General features: G+C 43.3%; 1 protein-coding gene across 1 annotated transcript in view; it reads right to left on the minus strand.

Annotated features, from left to right (window-relative positions):
• FBN2 (fibrillin 2) overlaps positions 1-19135 on the minus strand; it is a 290847-nt gene that overhangs the window by 250409 nt on the left and 21303 nt on the right. The window contains exons 3-4 of the mRNA XM_040344842.1: positions 19034-19132; positions 14821-14916 (exon numbers count right to left, since the gene is read on the minus strand). Coding sequence (XP_040200776.1) covers positions 14821-14916; positions 19034-19132 — 195 coding nt within the window. The remainder of the gene's footprint in view (positions 1-14820; positions 14917-19033; positions 19133-19135) is intronic.

Below are 19135 nucleotides of genomic sequence, written 5' to 3' on the forward strand. Positions count from 1 at the left end.
TGCAATGTACTGTTAGCGCCCCGCTATACTGCCACCACGCCTCCCACCCTAGTATGAAAGGGGCCTAAGTCACAACCTGCTACATGAAACTTTTACCTGAAAATACTGCAAAAAGTAAAACTTTGGATTTTAAATCACTAGCTGCAACAGAAATGAGAGACAAAGTAGCAACAGTAGTCTAGTAGCTTTTTTTAAATATTCATAGTACCATTGCTAAGCTCAAGTCTAGCAATTTAAGTCCCTCGCTAAAAAGGTTTCGAAACAAGCCCAGTTTCACACATACGCAGTGTACAGTAATGGAAACACGTGTAGATAGATTATAAGCAAGGTTGTGACCTCTCCCCTGCAGCCGAGTCTTTGGAAGTTGTGTTGTAAAAAACAAAGGTTTTATGTCTTACTCCCTTCACCGGGATTGTAGGAGATCAAAAGCTTGGCCAAGAACCACACACAACAGCAAAAGCATAAGCCAAGATGGCCAAAAGATAGCCAACTAGAGTGCTCAAAGACCATAAAAGTAAAGACCGTTAAAAAAAAAAAACATATCTTTCCTTTACAGTGATCTAAGTAATACAGACTGTCAAGGGCATAAAGTTCTGTTAAATCATATTTTAATACTGCCTACATTATAAATAATTAGATGCAGGTGTAAAATTTATAAATCACAGATGTTTTAAAAAAAAAAAAAATTCTAATATAATTTGTTTCCGAGACAAAGCTGGAATTTCTTTGTCTTCCTTTAAACTGTAGATAGGAACAGCTACGATATTCAATTTTTTTACTATTCCTAATTTACGTGAGCCAATCACGATGACACATGCTATATGGTCCAGCTTATCGTATTCTATTTTTAAAGATTGGTCTGGTATTAATGTCCCTCTACCTTTTGTTATGTTGTTTAGCAAAACCCACATCTGGACTCCAGAGTTCATGACTAGAGATTATTATCATATACCGATTGTAACCTGACCTACGGGGAGACCGGCTCTTTTTGTGAAAGATTTGGTTCATATACTGAACGCAGACATGACAACATTCACTGGTACCTCCCTACAGGGCCAAGTAATGACGTAAAGGTTTGCAGAAGGAACCAGTGAGCGATGTGGAGGAAATAGGACATCAATACTTCTCAAAGTGTTATTTTCGGGAAAAAAATACAATTTGGGGGAATTTCTCTGCATTAGAGAGGTGTCCAGTGGTGCAGGCAGGAGAGGTGGTAGTTCCCAACCAGGGCACTACCTGCCTGGAATTTGTGTATTCTCCCTGTGCCTGTCTGAGTTTCCTCCCACACTCCATACACATGCTGGTAGGTTAATTGGCTCCTGTCTAAACTGGCCCTAGTATGTGTGTGTGCATGTGAGGGACCTTTGATTGTAAGCTCCTTAGGACAGACACAGATGTAAATGTATATTATGTAAAGCATTGTGTAAATTGTCACCACTAAATAAATACCTGAAATAAATTAAAAAAAATATTATTTGATTTCTTTTATTTGTACTCTTATTTTTTTCATTCAACCAGTAGGTTAATGAAAAAAAAAAACTGACCCGATTTCCCCCTCTACATATTTGAGGCCGATGGGGGAATCCTACCTTTGAGCTATTGTATTTTGACAGCGGGGAAGACTACCCAGCCATCAGAAAACACTGATCAGTGCTGCAGGCTACAGCCTTCAGTGCTGATTGAGCTGGGAAAAATCAGCAAGGCCTTTGTACCACACCGTTTCCCTATATACGTATCAAAATTCAGCCGGTCCCTGCTGAACCAGCTGAATTTTGATCTATGTCTGGCCGGCTTAAGTTCACCGTTTCAGAAAACTTTAAAAGGTGAACTAACACCCTACACCCTCCCCACCTCCGCAGTCCCAGCTGTACTTACCTTCATGGGCAATGAGCTGTCACTGCCTGTGCAGCCGATGTAGCAGTACAGGTTTTTGAAATCCCTGCCCTTTTTTCCCCTTCTTTCTGTGGGGCTTCCAGCACTGATCAGAGCAATTCTGAGGCCTCGTACACACGACCGTTTTCCTCGACAGAATCCATCAAGAAACTTGGTGGCAGAGCTTTTTTGCCGAGAAAAACGGTTGTGTGTATGTTTTTCATAGAGAAAACTGTCGTGGAACTCGACGAGAAAAAAAGAGAACAAGTTCTCTTTTTCCTCGTCGGGAGTTTCAATTTCCTCGTCGTGTTTCTCGTCGGGCTGGTTTACGACGAGAAACACGTTCATGTGTATGCTTAGAAACCTGCGCATGCTCAGAATAAAGTATGAGACGGGAGCGCACCTTCGGTAAAAGAAGCGTTCGTAATGGAGATAGCACATTTGTCACGCTGTAACAGACTGAAAAGCGTGAATCGTCTCTCACCAAACTTTTACTTAACACGCAGCAACATGAGATTAGCAAAAGCAGCCCCAAGGGTGGCGTCAGTAGAATCAAACTTCCCCTTTATAGTGCAGTCTTACGTGTTGTACGTCACCGCGTTTGAGAACGACGAGATTTTGTCTTGACAGTGTGTACGCAAAGAAAGCTTGACAAGATTCTCGACAAGCCTAACAAGGAACTCGTCAAGGAAAACAATGTTTAATTTACGACGAGTTCCTCGGTCGTGTGTACGAGGCCTGACTGTTTAAAGTAGTCATATGCTTGCACTGACCATTTAGAATCACTCTATTTCATCCTAGAAGCCTACAGAAAGAAGGGGAAGAAGAGCAGGGATTTTAAATCCTCTGACCGCTACAAAGCCTGCTTGGGCAATGACTTGTATTGTGTTTGTGTACACTAAAAAGCATTTGAATGCATAATTTCCTGAAAATGTACATAAATGGCTTCACAAATACCATGCAGCAACAACCATTTTATTCCCCAAGGTCTCTGCTTTCAAAAAATGTATATTTCATGGTTCTAAGTAATTTTCTTCTGTCCGATCTTTGCTAAAAACGGGTCACAAGAGTGCAAAACGAATTGCACTCATGTGACCCAGAGGAGAAGCCCAGCCAAACAAGCTTTGGCTATACTTCTTCTTTAAAATTAAACTATATTAATAAATGTATCTTATTTGCTCCCTTTTTGTTAAATATACCATTGAAAGACTTATATTATATCTGCTCGACAAGTGCAAAAAAAATTGCTTCCCATGCTCTCTGCCTCTGGACAGTTATAGCATAGCACTGTTCCTAATTATCTCTTGAACTACAGAACAAAAGAGGAAGGTGTTATGCAGTGCCATGACAGTGGTATGTAGTGCTAATTCACTCCCATTCATAAGGTAATGGTGCCCAGAACGCTTGTCACCATAAGCCCCGGTTCACACTATAACCCGCATATGAATTGCACAGGAACCACACCGCATTCCTGTGCAATTCACATGCGATTTAGTGTGGTGCGATTTGAGCCCTTTCACTTCGAATGGGTTCAAATCATGCCACATCACACCAAAGAAGTGCAGTCACCTTTTTTGAAGCTGAACCACAACCAGATCACATGGTTGTTTTGTACCATGCAATCCGCAAGATTGCAGGCAAACAGCACTGCATTTGGGGTGTCAATAACTTTGTATTGACACCTGCAGCAGATCGCAAACACAGTGCGATTGCAATGCAGTGTGGGAAACATGCAGAGATCTCTGCATTACCCGCAAAACATATGTGTGAACATAGGATAAGACAGAAGGTGTGCTAATATCAGGATTATCAGGTTAAAAAGAAGAATAAAAAGAAAACGAATGCAGCTGCCAAATTTAGGGACCAGCAAACTGCAATATTGTTCATTGTTGTTCTTGGGTTTAGACACACTTTAGGCTTGTCATGCTAAACCCCTTCCTTCAATACGCAAGTCACTAACGCAGAAAAAGTATGCAGATCATGTCTTCTCATTTTTCTGTGCCATTCCTGATCTGCATATTTGTTTTAGTCTGTATTTTAAAGTACAGAAGGTGCAGATTCAGCATAACAGCCAGGCAAATAGTATTTAACCCACATATTCTTCTCCTGACAGGTTTTCTTTACTCACTTCAATACTTGCAATAACTCTGTATCTTTCAGCATAAACTTAATTGAAAATGGTAGAGATTCAAAATAAGACCTCACACATTCCTATATGACTGGAATAAGCCTGTGCTTGCCCTGGCGGGTAGGCACTAAGCCTAACAAGCTGTGCAATGAAATCTGACAGCTTTGCTTTTGGGCATTGGATTTTGCCCAGCTCTTCACCGAGAATAGCTGTTTGGGCTCACTAAGTGAACAATGTTTTGGCCGGGTTGTCGAATTTCTCGATCATCTATTTTCTTATAACATTTTTTGAGAAATATATATTTTTGCAAAAAAGTTTTACGTAGTGCAGACTGGGTCCAAGTTCCATAAAATAAAATATGTGCAACGGATAACCCTTGCTGTGCACCACTTGCCTATCCAAGATCAACAACAAAGAGTAACCACAATCTGTCTACTGCTGCCTACACCCAAGGACACACACAGTGCAATTTGTAAAGAGAATGTATAGTGGTTTTTATATACTTAGAGTTTATGCGTTAATATTATTTTAATAAGGTAAAGTATGCATATTAATATTTTATTCTCATATACAACCAACAGGTGGGGTTCAATGCTTATTTTCACCAGTTTTTATTGTTTACCCAACCACCTGCTATTAAAGGTGTTTTGTTTACAGAGCTCAGTGACTCAAGTTTAAATTTACACTACAAGCAAATAAAATAAAAGCTATGACTCCCCTCGCTCCCCCATACACCACTGCTCTGACAGCCTCATGGTTTTGATCAGAGACAGAAGCTGTGTCAAGCATTAAGCCCTTGTTCACATCAATACGATTTGTTTTTGCGATTTCAAAGTTACATGACAAGTCGCACCCTATTTTCGGCGATGGAACCGTTTAAATCATTGTGATTCAACTCACAGCAACTTTGAAAAAAGGTTCCTGCACAACTTTTCTTTGATTTCATTGCGACTTGCATTGACTTCTGTTAAATAAAGTCGCAAGCGGCAATGAAATCGGAAATCCAAATCTCACTGATCTGCAGCTTTGAAATTAGTAGTGCAATTTTAAAGCCGCACTGGTGTGAACCAGGGCTAAATGTGCATTTGAAAAACAAAAGTTGTGATTAATGTGAGTATAAATAGATATTTTGGGAAGGTCAGCAGAACACTCACAGAGGAAAGGTAACCCGTTGCTTTTTTTTTATTGAAGACCATTGTTACAACTCTGCTGCAAATATTATATATAAAACAATTGTTTACATGTATTTTTTGCTAAGACACAGCTTCTGTCTAATAAAAGTGTACTGTATTAAAAAGTACTGTATATCTAAAGCCAAATAATTTTTTACATTTTCAGCGAACAGATAATGTTTCCCTTCACTATCTGTCCAGTATGACAGGAAGAAAAAAATCTATCCAAGTTATGTAAATTACCTTTTAGATAGTTTTTCCCATTGGAAGATGAAGATTTCCTTTATTTCTGTTCTGGTGACTATTCAAAATACTGGATTTTCCTAATTTTCAGTTCCACTGACAGTAATCAACAAGATGAATAGAGAGCACGAATCTCCCCAGTGGGGGAGCATACTAGTAGTTTTATAATATACCAATGTTCATGTTAAAGGCTAAGTTCACCTTTCTTCACTTTTTTTTATATTCCAGCTCCCCTATGTAGACATATATCATTAATGTACTTATTTTGCATAAATGAAACAGCTTTCTATTAATTCTACACACTTATCTTACTCTCTTCAGCTGTTTAAACGCTCTGCTTGATTATTTCTGCCTTACTTCCTGGACAGACTTTAGGTCAGGTCAGGAAGGAGTTGACCAGCTGAGGGTAGATAATGTAGGCTGTGTGCTAATGAGATCAGCTGATCAACTCCTTCCTGTGTCATGACCTAAAGTCTGACCAGGAAGTGAGGCAGAAGTAATTGAGCAGTGTGTTTAAACAGCTATGAAAATAGTGAGGTAAGTCTATGTAGAATTAATAGAAAGCTGTTCTATTTTTGCAAAATAAGTACATTAATGCTATATTGGTACATAGGGGAGCTGGCATTTAGAAAAAAAAAAGTGACCAAAGGTGAACTTAGCCTTTAAAGCATCCAATCATTTGAAAAGTTGTTTCCTAAAATTTGAATGCACAGTTATGTGTAGAAACACAGGTTCACTTCACTACACTTTTATTGCTCTTTATCTCACTTCACACTTTACCAAAGTAGTTCTCAGCCCGAGCATGAGTTTGTGGTGAACATTTGCTGTTTGGAAGTTTTCAGAACAACCAAATTATAGGGTCATTCAACTGTTTGTTCCACCCGCCGAATGACCACAATTCACTGCGCCGCTGCACAGTGCATTGGCTGAAGCAATGAAAGCTTCACCCAATCAGGGCACAGAACACTGTCAGAGGCATGATTGGATGCTGGCATGATGACTGTATCCAATCATTGGTCGTTGCTCTTAATCCCACCCCACACTATAAAAGTATTCTTTCCATAGAGGCCATTTTCAGTGTGATAGCGGCATGGAGAGAATTGGAACAGGGATTTGTCCAGTGCTATTAGACAGTTAGTGTGCTATTCTGATTCTATTGTCAGCGTAGAATATTTGTTTAGTGTGAATCTAAGGATCGTTCAGTGTGAGTGTAGTGCGACCATTTAACACAGTATATTTTATTGTGTTATTGAAAGTTTAACGCCATATAGTTATGTGCGTTACTGCAAGTTTAATGCTGTATATTTTAATGCGTTACTGCAAGTTTAGCGCTGTATATTTCATTGCATTACTGCAAGTTTAACATCCTATATTTCATTGCATTTATGCAAGTTTAATGCTGTAAATTTCCCTGCGTTACTGCAAGTTTAACTCCATATAGTTCTGTGCATTGATACAAGCTAAGAGCCGTATTTCATTGCGTTACTGCAAGTTTAACGCCATATAGTTATGTGCGTTACTGCACGTTTAACACCATATATTTCATTGTGTTACTGCAAGTTTAATGCTGTATATTACATTGCATTACTGTAAGTTTAACGCCATATATTTCATTGCGTTACTGCAAGATTAACGCCATATATTCCATCACGTTACTGCAAGTTTAACACCATATAGTTCTATGCATTACTGCAAGTTTAAAGCTGTATATTTCATTGCGTTACTGCAAGCTTAACGCCGTATATTTCATTGCGTTACTGCAAGCTTAACGCTGTATATTTCATTGCATTACTGCAAGTTTAATGCTGTATATTTCATTATGTTACTGCAAGTTTAACACCATATATTTCATTACATTACTGTAAGTTTAAAGCTGTATATTTCATTTCGTTACTACAAGCTTAACGCCATATATTTCATTGCATTACTGCAAGTTTAACGCCATATAGTTCTGTACGTTACTGCAAGTTTAACGCTGTATAGTTCTGTGCTTTACTGCAAGTTTAACATCATATAGTTCTGTGCGTTATTGCAAGTTTAATGCTGTACATTTCATTGCATTACTGCAAGTTTAACGCCATAGATTTCACTGCGTTGCTGCAAGTTTAAAGCTGTATATTTCATTGCGTTACTGCAAGCTTAACGCTTTCATTGTGTTACTGCAAGCTTAACGCTGTATATTTCATTGCATTAATGCAAGTTTAACACTGTATATTTCATTGTGTTATTGCAAGTTTAACACCATATAGTTCTATGAGTTACTGCAAATTTAACGCTGTATATTTCATTGCGTTAATGCAAGTTTAACACCATATAATTCTGTGTGTTACTGCAAGTTTAACGCTGTATATATTTCATAGCATTAAGGCAAGTTTAACGTCATATAGTTCTGTGCGTTACTGCGCGCTTGAGGCAGTATATTACAGTATATTATAGTGTATCTATGGAGTAACTCTGTGTCATGAATACTTAAATTAAAGTGCACCAAACACTACTTTCCATTGATTAAAGTGCATCCACGTACACGTACAGTACACATTTACACATCTTTATTACATTTTGTTAATAAGCACCCCCCGCTCCAGCCATCATGTCTGGGAGGACAGCAAGGAGAGGCAGACTTTCCCATGGCACTGTAAGGGGGCCAGCACGTATGTGTCCACAGATAAAGATGGACGTGGTCAGTCCTCAGGCAGGGCATAATTTCTTCTGTTTAGTGATGTTTGCCATGCTATCCAGCCACACCATGCAGAGGAAGCAGTGAAATGGCTTACTAAACCTCCTCATCCTCCGTCACCCAAGCAGAGACTGGTGCGCAGTGCCAGAGTGGCAAAACATGCCTCCTTGTCCACAGCTATTCCTGCCGTAGCCCCAGCATCAGGCACGGTGGAGTTTTAAACACAGCATCAGCCACCTGCTCCTTGACAATGCACAGCCATTACTCGATTCAGATTTTGGTTCTGAGTCTGAGGTTGATAAAGGCAAGAACATGAGCCTACAGAAAAGAGAGAACACTGGTACACAAATTGGCAGTCATGTTCCCCCAGCCGCAGCTTATTGCCAAGTTGTCTCCAGTGGTAATGAGGATGGAGGAGATGATGATGATGAGGTCACTGACTCGACTTGGGTGCCAGATAGAGCAGAGGAGGAAAGTGAGGGTGAGGCACAACCCCAACGAGGCAGCCATCATGAAAGAGTAGAGAGCAGCCACCTTATTCCATCACATTGTGGAGCTGTTATCTCCCGGCCCACTTCCCACAGCTCAGCTGGCTAGGCCTTTTTTAGTACATGTGCAGCCAATCGCACTGGTGCTATTTACAAACATTGTCTCAAGAGCATCAAGCGTGGCAAAAACACCAACCATTTGGGTACCACATGCTTCACAAGGCATTTAACCTCCCACCACTCAGCCCATTTGCAAGAGCAACTAAAAGCCACACAAAAGGAGCACAAATCTGTCCCTCCTCATTTGTCACCTCAGTCTGTCCCTTCTATACCTCATCACCTCTCAGCAGCTTCCACTGACAGGGATGATGGTATAGCGCAGGGTGTCCCAGATACTTGCAACACATCTGCCAGCAGCACACCACCAGCTGTAGATTATAGCCGTCAAATTTCTCTGCCCCATCTGCTTCAGCGGGAAAAAAGTACAATCCCTGCCACCCACATGCCCAGCGTCTAAATGCAAGCTTGTCAATGCTGCTGGCTCTACAACTTCTGCCTTTCCGCCTGGTGGGTTCTGCACCCTTCGGTGAATTTGCAGAATGTGCTGTACCACAATAGCAGGTTCCCAGTCGCTATTTTTTTCCACGTAAGGCCATTCCATCTCTCTACCATCACATGGAAGGCAATGTTGTGGCATCGTTGGGCAAGGCTGTCAGCCGCAAAGTCCACGTTGCTGTTCACACGTGGTCCAACAAGCATGGGCTGGGACAATATATTTCTTGTTCAAATTTTTTATTGAAGAGCAAAGTACACAGAGTAACATTGTCAACATTTCAGGTTGAGTCAGTAAGGGAATACAATGGTACATCTCAATTACAATGGGTACAAACGTGACATCAGGAATTTCTGAACACAGATAATTTGAGGACAATGCAGACATACTAGAACGTTTGTACAACGGGAACTATTGTGAACATTGGATGTAGGTACAACTAGATCCCAGAAAGCAATGAGAACTACTCCATTTCAAAAGTAGTGCAAAACAACCGTATGTACTCTGTGAGTTCAAAACTAAAGAAATATAAACTGAATAAGGGCGGTAGAACACAGCACCGCCCACAGATATAAAGTAATACTTTTTAGTAGTATTACAGGGGCCAGAGAGCCCCAAGAAGTAAGGACAGAGAGAAAGAGAGAAGAGGAGGAAAATTAGAAATGAAGTCAGGGAGGAGGAAGAGAAAGTAGGGAGGGGGATTGTCGGCGTGTGCGCGTGAACCCGCAGGGGGTCGTAACGTATCAGCAAGGTAATGACCTTCTATTCATGGCGAAGATAAGGTGACTTCAAACTCAGGGGGGAGGAAATTCTCCACCCAGGGAGACCATATTTTGTCGTGCCGAGAAACCCGGTCCAGGATAATCGCTTCGGTCTTACTATGGATCATTGCTTGGGTCACTCTGTGCTTTACTTCGGTTATGTGGAGTTTAGGGGACCTCCAGGCCTTGGCTATGGTCTGTTTAGCGGCCGTGGTCAGTTGAAGGAGGAGGCGGACCTGGGCCTTAGTGTAATCACCTTCAATATGATTCAGCAAAGCTAAAGATGGGTCAGGGGGAAGGTTAGCGCGTAATAGGGTAGAGGCCATACAAAATATAGCTTTCCAGAACTGTTGCACAACAGGACACGTCCACCAAATATGTACGTGAGTACCTCTTTCTCCACAACCTCGGAAACAGACAGCTGGGTAAGAAGGGGAAAGCTTTGCTATCCTGGCTGGGACTAGGTACCATCGCATGAGCACCTTATAGTTGGCCTCTAAAGCTATCACATTTTGAGTAGAAGTTTTAGTGTTAGCCCAAATATCCAACCAGTCCCCCGGTTCTAACGTTACTTGTAGGTCTTTGGACCACTGTACAGCATACAGAGGGAGTGCAGATGGTGGGGCAGTAAGGTGACTGTAGATGCGTGATATAATACCTGGAGCATGTGGATCTGATGCACAAATGTTTTCATAAAAGGACATACTATCAAGAGATGATTGGACACCTATCGTCGTCCGAATGAAGTGGACTATTTGTAGATAGCGGAAGTGTTCAACAGAGGGTAGCTTAACTTGGGCCTGGAGTTCCGGGAAAGTCTTGAGGGCCGTCTTTCCCACCATATCACAGATTCTATATATCCCTGCCTGAGACCATAACCGAAAAGATTCCGGTTCAGAAAAGGCCGGATAGAAAGATGGATGGCCAAGAAATGAGAGCAAGGGGGTATGGGAGGAGACCAGTCGGAAAGGGATACGTAAGGTGTCCCAAATTTTAAGTGAATGGCGTGTAACCGGATTCGTAATAGAGGTGCGGGCCACTGGGGGTAACCATAATAGGTTATAGACCAATAAGGGTGAGATATCAATGGCCTCCAAACTGACCCATAAAGGGATTTCAGCAGAGGCATGGAGCAAAGTGATCTGGGCCAGCTGGGAGGCCTGATAGTAGCGGAGGAAATTGGGAATCCCAAGACCTCCATTGAGTCTATTACGGAGAAGAATAGACCTAGATACCCTAGGTTTAGTAGGCCCCCACACATATTTAAACACTCGGGACTGGATAACCCGGTGAAAGTAGGAGGGGACTGCTATTGGTAGCACTCTGTACAAGTACAGTAACTTGGGTAATAGAGACATCTTAACAGCAGCCACTCGTCCAAGCCAAGAGACACATAAAGGTTTCCAAGAATCTAGCAGGGACGATAGGTGCGACAGCATAGGGAGATAATTAGATCGGAAAAGAGAAGCCGGGTCACCCGTGAGTTTGATGCCTAGGTATGGTAGGGAGGCGGTAGACCAGGCGAAGGGGAAATATTCCTGGAGATGAGTTACTTCTTCCGCAGGAAGAGACACATTGAGAGCCCGTGACTTGGATTGATTAACTTCCAGACCTGAAATATTAGCGAATTTATCGAGAATTTGCATTAATTTTGGAAGGGTGAAACGGGGGGAGGTCACAAATAATAGTGCATCGTCTGCAAATAGGCATATCTTGTGGGTTGTGGAGGCAATTTCTAACCCCCTGACCTCAGGGCTGTTCCTAATCAGTGCAGCTAGGGGTTCTATCACTAAAGCAAAAAGTAGGGGGGACAGGGGACAACCCTGCCTGGTACCCCTACCAATCTGGAAACAGTCAGAACGGAACCCCGCGTACTTAACATACGCCTGCAGGGAACTGTAAAGAGAACTTATCCATTGTAAAAAATGAGGACCAAAACCCCAGCGAGTAAGTATAAAATTTAGGTAAGGCCATGAGACAGTGTCAAATGCTTTCCTGATGTCGAGGGACAGCAGGTGCATGGGGATTTTTCGATTTCTAGCAATATGTTGGAGGAGGACAACTCGGCGAATATTATCACTAGCTTGACGGCGGGGTATGAAGCCCACCTGGTCTTTGTGTATCATCCCTCCAATAATGGGATTGAGACGCAAAGCCATGACCTTGGCCAGAATTTTAATATCTAAATTAAGTAAAGAGATAGGCCTGAAGTTAGACCACAAAGTACTGTCCGAATTGGGTTTGGGTATCATGGCTATAATGGCTGTCAATGTGTCCCGTCCAAAGGAGTGTTGCTTCAATAGAGCGTTGAAGGATTTGGAGAGAAGCGGGGCCAGGGTGACAGCAAACTTCTTGTAGTAAGTGCTCGAAAGCCCATCAGGGCCAGGTCTCTTATGGGGTTTAAGGGTTTTTATGGCCGCAATGACCTCTTCAACTGTGATAGCTTTCTCCAAAAATTCACGGTTGGAGTCGGATAGAGCGGGTAAAGGGATATCGCGGAATAAAGATTTGGCCTCGTCGGGGGAAAAGGAGGACTGAGCTTTATATAGCTCTTCCAATTTCTGCCGGAATATAGCCAAAACCTTAACAGGGTTACTAGTAAAGGAATGTTTGTCAACTCGAAGCCGGATGGGAACATAGGCCCGATCTGGTCGACGAAGACGCAGGGCTAGGAAGGTGTCAGGTTTGTTAGCCTTAGTATAGATTGTGTGTGCGGATCTACGGATGGCTTTGTCCGCCGACTCAGCCAACAGCAGGTCCAAATCCACCTTGGCCCTTTCCATAGTTATTCTATGGGGTTCAGATGGCGAGGACTGGAATTGGAGAAAGGAGTGATGATAGTCATGTTCTCGTTTGGCCAATTGGAGTTTTCTATCGCGATTCAGGTGGGTGGACACTGAGATGCATTTACCCCTAATTACCGGTTTATGCGCCTCCCAAAGAAGCACAGGAGAGATCTCGGGCGTGGAGTTGTGTTGAAGGTAATCAGCAAGTGCAATTTGGATATCGAAACAATAGGACTGGTTAGAGAGATGAGCTTCATTCATACACCAAGTGCGATCTTTAGAGCGTGGAATCAGGGAAGAAACCGAGGTAAGCACTGCACAGTGGTCCGACCAAGTAATAGGTTGAATAGTGGAGCTGAGCAGTATAGGGGAAGATGCAACTGAGATAAAAATATGGTCAATCCTAGAGAACGATTTGTGGGGGTAGGAATAAAACGTGTAGTTCTTTTTTGTTGGGTTACATTCCCGCCACGAATCTAGCAAGGAGGCCTGTTGAAGGAGTTTCCGAAATCGTAGAGAAGGGGAGTATTGATCAGGAGCATAGGGGGATTTATCTAGGTGGGGTTGTAATATTAAATTTGAATCACCGCATAAAAACAAAGTGCCCTTGCAATGGGATCGTAAGACCTGGAATAGATGTGAGAAGAAGGGGATTGGATTAGTGTTCGGGGCGTAATAGGAGACTAAAGTAGCTTCAGTTTCCTGAAGCAGGCCAACCAATATGATATAGCGGCCCTCAGGATCCTTTATCTCTGAAGTGACTGAAAAAGGAATAGAATGATGTAGAGCTATTAAAACACCACGGTGTTTTGTATTAGCTGAAGCAGTGAATACCTGTGGATATTTAGGGCTGAAATATTTTGGGGTGGCACGCCCGGAAAAGTGGGTTTCCTGGAGGGCCACTATGTCCGCTTTCAAAGAGGCAAACGTTTGGAATGCCTTCACTCTTTTGTTAGGAGAGTTCAGGCCTTTAACATTCAGGGAGAGTATATTTAAGGGGGCCATCTAGGGGTGAGGGAAGACATACATTGGGACAGTCTCAGGGTCCCGCGACCACGCCGACAAAGAAAAAGGTGGAGAAAAAGAGTAATAGAACCCATCAAGGAGGGCGAAAAGAAAGAAGAGAAAAGTTTGTAGGGCAAACAAAAAAACATGAGGAAGGGTGAGAGATAAACTCTGTCGCCCGACCAAATAGTGCACCAACCACCGCCCAGCCAGCTAGCACGGGTGTGGGTGCACCGTAGAAAGGGGGAGCAATGACAGCTCTCCGCCACGAACGGGTGATATTAAAATAACTTATCACGTGGTGGTGTAAAAAAATCAACAAGCAGCAATCACAATTCAATATAGATTCAATATATAGATTTAAAATTGAGAATTGAAAACTATAACCAGGGTAAGTTAACCAGACTAAGGGTATATAAAGTAACCAGTAGCAATATGTATTATTTTAACATACTTGAGGGAAGGTACCCAGAATCTGACATCTGGTACCCATATTAGCTGGGACAATATATTTCATTCACAGCACACTGGGTAACTCTGCTTGCAACTCGGAAGGATGCAGGACAGGGCTCAGTGCTGCAGCTTGTTGTGCCCCCATGTCTCCATACAGCTAATGATGATGCCAGATTCGTCAGCTATACCCCCTCCTACTCCCCCTCCTCCTAATTGCCATCTTTTGGTGAATTGTCCTATGAACCTCAAGTACCCCCTAAGCATTCAAAGGGCTATTCAATGATTCAGGCTAAAAGGTGCCATGCAGTGCTTCAGCTGGTGTGTTTGGGGAACAGGAACCACACCGGAGCAGAGATTCTTGCAGCTCTGCAGGGACAGACCCAGAGGTATTTCACGCCACACCAGCTGGAGCCTGGAATGACCCAATCATTATACTCCCCATAAACTCTTCAATTCTCATTTGAAAGTAATGACAGTACTGAGAATATACAAATAAACTATTATTATTCAAATATACAAAATATTACATACATGCATAACTAATACTTTTGCTATGCAGATAATGTCATGATTCGGTTAGAATAGAAACTCTCCTGTGTTGTTGTCTAAAGATCTGCTATGACTACTGTTATATCCTCAGTCAAGGGCTCTATTAGTAATATAATTTAGGAAACATACTTACGTTGACCACAGTGTGCTCCAGCATAACCTTTTGGACATCGACAATGATCCTCTACACATGTTCCTCCATTCATGCATCGGATGCCACACTGAGGGACTGTAAAAGTAAACAAGTAGTTACATTATATTAAAAAGAGCTTTATGTGGAGTACTGTAAATGTAAAATCTGTGATGTCAGAAATACAGTTTGTTTCATTAAGGGTGGGATTTACTAAGATAAATGGAATGGTAAGAACCTGTATTTTTCTTCAACCAGTCATGTATTTTAAGGATACAGTATTTAAAATAAAACATTTTTTTCATTGTGGATGAAATAGGAAATGTTGTTTATTCCACCTGTGTACCATTGCTGAGATATCCTAGTTGGAAGGTTTGATTTTCTTGTTTGACCGGGGGTAATGTCTTAGGCCTCTTTCACACGGACGGAGAGAATGGTGCTTTTAGCTGTGGATTTTAGAAGCCGATAGAAAAAATAGATCTCAATGCGTCCAGCTGCGAAATCCTGCAGCTATCGGCACATAACCGCAGGTATCCGCAGTGCACTGTGTCATCTGCATTTGGTATGAATCTTGAGGGGGAACTCCACGCCAAATTTCTAATAAAAAAATGGCATGGGTTCCCCTTGCAAGAGCATACCAGGCCCTTGGGTCTGCTATGGATTTTAAGGAGACACCCGTACGCCGAAAAAAACGGCATGGGGTTCCCCCCAAAATCCATACCAGACCCCTATCCGAGCAGCCCGGCCGGCCAGGAAAGGGGTGGGGACGAGCGAGTGGCCCCCCTTCCTTAACCGTGCCAGGCCGCATGCCCTCAACATGGGGGGGTAGGTGCTTTGGGGCAGGGGGGCGCCCTGTGATCCCCCCCACCCCAAAGCACCTGTCCCCATGTTGATGAGGACAGGGCCTCTTCCCCACTACCCTGGCCGTTGGTTGTCGGAGGGCTGCGGGAGGGGAGCTTATCGGAATCCGGGATCCTCCTTTAAGAAAGGGGCCCCCAGATCATTCACCTGGAGGAAAAGAAATGTAAAAAAAAAACACTACACAGGGTTTTTAAAGTAATTTATTAGTCAGCTCCGGGGCCCCCCTCTCTTCTGTAGCTCTTTTACGAGGGGGGCCTGCTTATTCGATGTCTTCTGCGGGGGGTGGGGTGTCTTCACCGCCATCTGGTTATCTTCCGCCCGGGGGCGCTTTCTTCTTTAGCTCTTTAACAGCGGCCCCCTCCCTCCCGGGCTTCTGCAACGTTTTCGGCAGGGGGGGGGGTGTGCCGGTCTTCACCGCCATCTGGTTCTCTTCCGCCGGGAGGGGGGCGCTTTCTTCTTTAGCTCTTTTACAGCGGCCCCCCTCCCGGGCTTCTTCTTCGACGTCTTCGGGGGTGCCCGGGCTTCTGTCGCCTTCTTCTTCTCTTCTTCTTCTTCGATGTTGACACGTCGCTTCCTCCCGCTGTAATGCCGTGTGAGAGGCTCGCACCGATTTATATAGGCCTCTTATGACGTCACAGTCCCATCATGCTCCAGGTGCACGGCCAGGGTTGTCAGGAAGAGGCCCTCATCAACATGGGGACAGGTGATTTGGGGTAGGGGGGGAGCCACAGGACGCCGCCCTGCCCCAAAGCACCTACCCCCCCATGTTGAGGGCATGCTGCCTGGCACGGTTAAGGAGGTCCCCACCCCTTTCCTGACCAGCCGGGCTGCTGCTCGGATACGGGTCTGGTATGGATTTTGGGGGGAACCCCACGCCGTTACGGCACATACGGGGTGTCTCCTTAAAATCCATGAATGAATGAATGGACTTGTATAGCGCAACTCATGCGAACTGAATCGCCTCTGGGCGCTTTTTCCAGCCAGAGTCTGCTTGGCTGGTGCGGTCATTTTACCCCGTAGGATCGTGACACGCTTGGGACACACAGTCATACACACAGATAATACATATATATACTGGGCCAATTTGGACTAGATCCAATTTACCTACCAGCATGTCTTTGGAGGGTGGGAGGAAACCAGAGTACCCGGAGGAAACCCACGCATGCACAGGGAGAACATGCAAACTCCAGGCAGATGGTGTCGTGGTCGGGATTCAAACCAGCGACCCCTTTGCTGCTAGGCGAAAGTGCTACTCACTGCACCACTGTGCTGCCCTTTATGACCCAAGGGCCTGGTATGCTCTTGTAGGGGGAACCCATGCCGGTTTTTTATTTGAAATTTGGCATAGAGTTCCCCCTCAAGATTCATACCAAACGCAGTGCTTGATATTGGCAGGGATCCAAGTCGGATCCCCGTTCAATATCGTGCCGCGGCTAAACGCAACCGCAGCTAAAAGCACTGTACAAATGCAGCTAATCGCTGTGCCTGGAGTCTTGAATTCCAGCAAAACATAAACATGCTTTTATCTGCGGCAAAACAGCCACCCGTGTGAAAGGCGCCTTAAGTATTCGCCAATGGCAATTGGTAATGGGGAAAATCATTGAAGCACAAATATAGCCCAACTCCAGCCTAAACCTTTAGTTGTCAAAAATAGTGATATTCACAATCAGCGCAATTACTTTGTGTTATAAACAAAATCCTCAATTTACAAATGTTGGCCATCTGAACACTGTATAGTGATTCCACAACACCAAACAGATACATTTATAACCAAAACAGTGTAGCGCAACACTTATTCATAGCCTCATATAAATCCCATGCAAAAGGAATTCCTACTACCAAAGTAATGAAAAAGTGTAAAAATATATATACAGTCAAGTGTTCACAACTTATATAAATATAAATGTTGAAAAATTATATATAAAGTTTAGTGTTCACAAATATATATAAAAATATTGCCTAGTGTCCATAAATAGAAAGGAACAAAAAAAAACATGTGTCTTCACTCTGTATGCATATGTGCTTATCCATCGCCAGGTGAAAAACCTGCTCACCTCAATAATATCAAAACACCCTCATCATTGTTATCCCAATAATGTCAATAATGTTGCTCCTTAGGGATCACCAACTCAATTCTCCTCAGTCTATACAGGACAACTGTACCCTCTGCTTCCAGATGTAATCATAGGGCTCCATTATTATGTCATAAAGAACATAAAGGCACAGACATAGTGTACTCTGTCTTATACCTTTTTCAAACACCCCGCAACATACAGTATTACACTTACAGTAAGAAAAACTCTCAAAGCCCTATACAAATCCAGTTATCCGCCTGCTCACCACAGTACTCGGTGAGACTTCATGGGCTTGGCTCCTCCCTCCTAGAAGCATTGCGCCCCATGATTGGGCTTCCTCAGTGAGCGGGGTCTAACAACTTGAGCCCTTAAGTAGCTTCCTGCTTTGTATCCAAATTATAAACACATAATCTATGAGGTACTTAAGGCCTATTACACGTTCAGCTGCCGCTTAATAGATTATGTGTGTATATGTTGTTATGAATACGAACGAGTATTCCAATACAAAGCCAACCAATACAGTAAAAAATAACTGTATTGGTTGGCAGTTAAAAACATGTATTTGAGTTATTTTCAGCCAGTGAGATTTTGAAAAATTACAGTCACATAACTAAAAATAAATATCCTTATGCTTTGATTAACACATTGTGAATTGAGCCAATAACACCTAAATTGGGAGTGACCTATTTCCTAACACCACTGTTATGCCAAAAAGAAACTTAAAGGGGTTGTTAAGGTAAATGTTTTTTCACCTTAATGCATCCTATGCATTAAGGTGAAAAAAACATCCGACGGTACCGCCCCCCCCTGAAAACCCCGTTTTACTTACCTGACCCCTCGAATGTCCCGCGCGCATCCATGTGATCATCTTCGGTTCCCAGCCTGGCCGTTGATTGGCTAGGCTGGACAGATTGATAGCAGCGCAGCCATTGGCTGGCACTGCTGTCAATCACAGCGGATGACGCGGCGCACCGGGGGGCGGGGCCGAGTAATACAGTCGGCGGCTATGCCTGCCGCTGTATCACAGGAGCGCGCTCGCAAAAGCTTTCCACCATGCGACCTCGCTCGCATGGCGGTAGAAAGCTTTTGCGAGGAGGAGCCGAGACAGCCGCTGAGGGACCACAGAAGACAGGGTTAGGGGACACTCTGTGCAAAACGAGCTGCACAGTGGAGGTAAGTGACCCTTTAAATAAAGGAAATGCATATTAGACAACTGGCAGCTGAAGTAAGGATAAGGACCTGGGCCTGTAAAACATTGGTACGTTGTTATTAAAACTCACCAGTTTTTGATGCACAGTTAGGAGAAACTTGTCCATTAGAGCAAGTACACATGTTTGGACGGGAACAGAATCCTTCACCACAGCTGTTTCTGCAAATTGCTG

Source organism: Rana temporaria, chromosome 1 (assembly GCF_905171775.1).
Source record: "Rana temporaria chromosome 1, aRanTem1.1, whole genome shotgun sequence".
NCBI lineage: Eukaryota > Metazoa > Chordata > Amphibia > Anura > Ranidae > Rana > Rana temporaria.